Here is a 1,909-nt window from a genome sequence, read left to right as displayed (position 1 = left end):
TTTTTGACAGCCGATGCCGATATCTTGGAAAGCAGGGTGGCCAATGGCCGATATAATTTTATTTATTTTAATTAATATTTAAGAAATTTAAAAATAATTTGAAAATGGATTAAAAAATAAATGTGTTAAATAAACATACTTATACTTTAGATGACAAAATATTTTTCACAAATAAATAAATATTTAATAAAAATATAACTAAAAAGGAAGTAAACTGTAACAACAGGGCACTCAGTATTCTGGGAAGTTTGTGTGCATTGGGAATCATATTTTTTCAAATAAAGCCAAGGTAACACTCATTTTACACACAGCACACAGTGAAAAATGGCATGAATATGGCAGTGGGCAAATGCATAAAGCGCAGCATAGTTTGAATTAATTTGGCAATATATCGGTCGACCACTAGACATGATTATGGCCTTGTTTGGTATGAATACAAAAAGTTACATTTAGTCATTTAGCAGATGCTTTTATCCGAAGCGGCTTAGAGTAGGGCTGTCATTTAGGCTGACGTGCATTTTTAGTTTAAAATAATCACCAGTGTAGAAACAATGAAACTATTCAATAAAGAAAAAAAAGGTTATTTTGTTGTGAAAGTGCATGATATTCTAGGCTGCCCATTTTTTTAGTGTACATATAGTTAATATAGTTATTGTAGCAATACCCCCCCGGGATATGTGCCAGCCCACCCTTCTATCGCTGTCAAGAGGCCTCACCCGGAGCGCAGCGCGGTGACGATGCACTCGGAGCAGAAGCGATGCAGACACTCTTTGGTGGTCATGGTGTTCTTCAGCATGTCCAGACAGATGGGACACATCAGCTCGCTGTGGAGGCTTCTGGGAGACACGTCGATCTCCGTGCTGTCCATGATCGCCTCCTGAAACAACAGCGCACATGACCACACGCTTCAAACTGCAGAGCAGCACCTGTGAGTGTGTTATAGTGAGTGTCTGTGTGTGTTATAGTGAGTGTCTGAGTGTGTGTGTGTGTGTGTCTGAGTGTGTTATAGTGAGTGTGTGTGTGTGTGTGAGTGTGTTATAGTGTGTTATAGTGAGTGTCTGAGAGAGTGTGTGTGTATGTGTGTGTGTTATAGTGAGTGTCTGAGTGTGAGTGTGTGTGTGTGTATGTTATAGTGAGTGTCTGTGTGTGTGTGTGTGTGAGTGTGTGTGTGTACCTGTGGCGTTCGGTGGAGTTCGTACAAACTCAGCTCCCATGTCTTACTGAGGGTCTGAACACTGACTGGATTCGCCATCATGACTTCACTGAGAACTGAAGCAGAACACACACACATGCAAACTTCAGCAGACACTCAAACTCACATGAAATCCTAAACATGCACAAAAAAAACCGAGTTCATGAAACAACCTTTACTACATAATCATTCTCTCCAGCAAACCGGGTTTTAAAAGTTTTATAAACCAATGAACTATTATTATTATTACATGCATATTTTGCCTGCGTAGTATCACAGTATCGCATGTTTACAATTACGGCTGCTTAAAACATGGTAATACTACAGCTCTCTTGTGTTAGTGTAATCCACTGGTGATGAAGATCTGAAGAATGAATAAAGAGCATCGCTCACACTCGGATGTCAGACTGTCATCTGCTGCTCATCTTTCTCAGCACACGCGACAAAAAAACCGTCCTAAAATCCAAACATCCTCAAACCGGATGTTGTTGTCTGTGGAGTCACCCCTCACTTCCTGCCCGATGCCCCCTGGCGGCCAAGTGCACAATTGCACATCTCAAAAGCAAGCGTCTTACGTTGCAAACACCTTTGCCATAATATTATATTTTGGGATATATCATATACACATAGTTGTTCAAAACCCAAAGCTCTTCTTTCATGAGCTCCTGTGTACATTACTGTACAAGACTGAAAGAAATTGGCAGAGAGATGTTGAAA

General features: G+C 40.3%; 1 protein-coding gene across 1 annotated transcript in view; it reads right to left on the bottom strand.

The window, feature by feature from the left end:
* The window catches only part of LOC107724642 (E3 ubiquitin-protein ligase RING2-A-like), a 9,422-nt gene extending 7,717 nt beyond the window's left edge, over positions 1 to 1,705 (bottom strand). Inside the window, exons 1-3 of the mRNA XM_016533645.1 lie at positions 1,586 to 1,705; positions 1,175 to 1,269; positions 717 to 877 (exon numbers count right to left, since the gene is read on the bottom strand). Coding sequence (XP_016389131.1) covers positions 717 to 877; positions 1,175 to 1,255 — 242 coding nt within the window. The 5' untranslated portion in view covers positions 1,256 to 1,269; positions 1,586 to 1,705. The remainder of the gene's footprint in view (positions 1 to 716; positions 878 to 1,174; positions 1,270 to 1,585) is intronic.
* Between the last annotated feature and the right edge of the window lie 204 nt (positions 1,706 to 1,909).

This window comes from Sinocyclocheilus rhinocerous, unplaced genomic scaffold (genome assembly GCF_001515625.1).
Source record: "Sinocyclocheilus rhinocerous isolate Xijiao unplaced genomic scaffold, SAMN03320098_v1.1 scaffold2440, whole genome shotgun sequence".
NCBI lineage: Eukaryota > Metazoa > Chordata > Actinopteri > Cypriniformes > Cyprinidae > Sinocyclocheilus > Sinocyclocheilus rhinocerous.
This window is presented reverse-complemented; position numbering and strand designations above follow the sequence as displayed.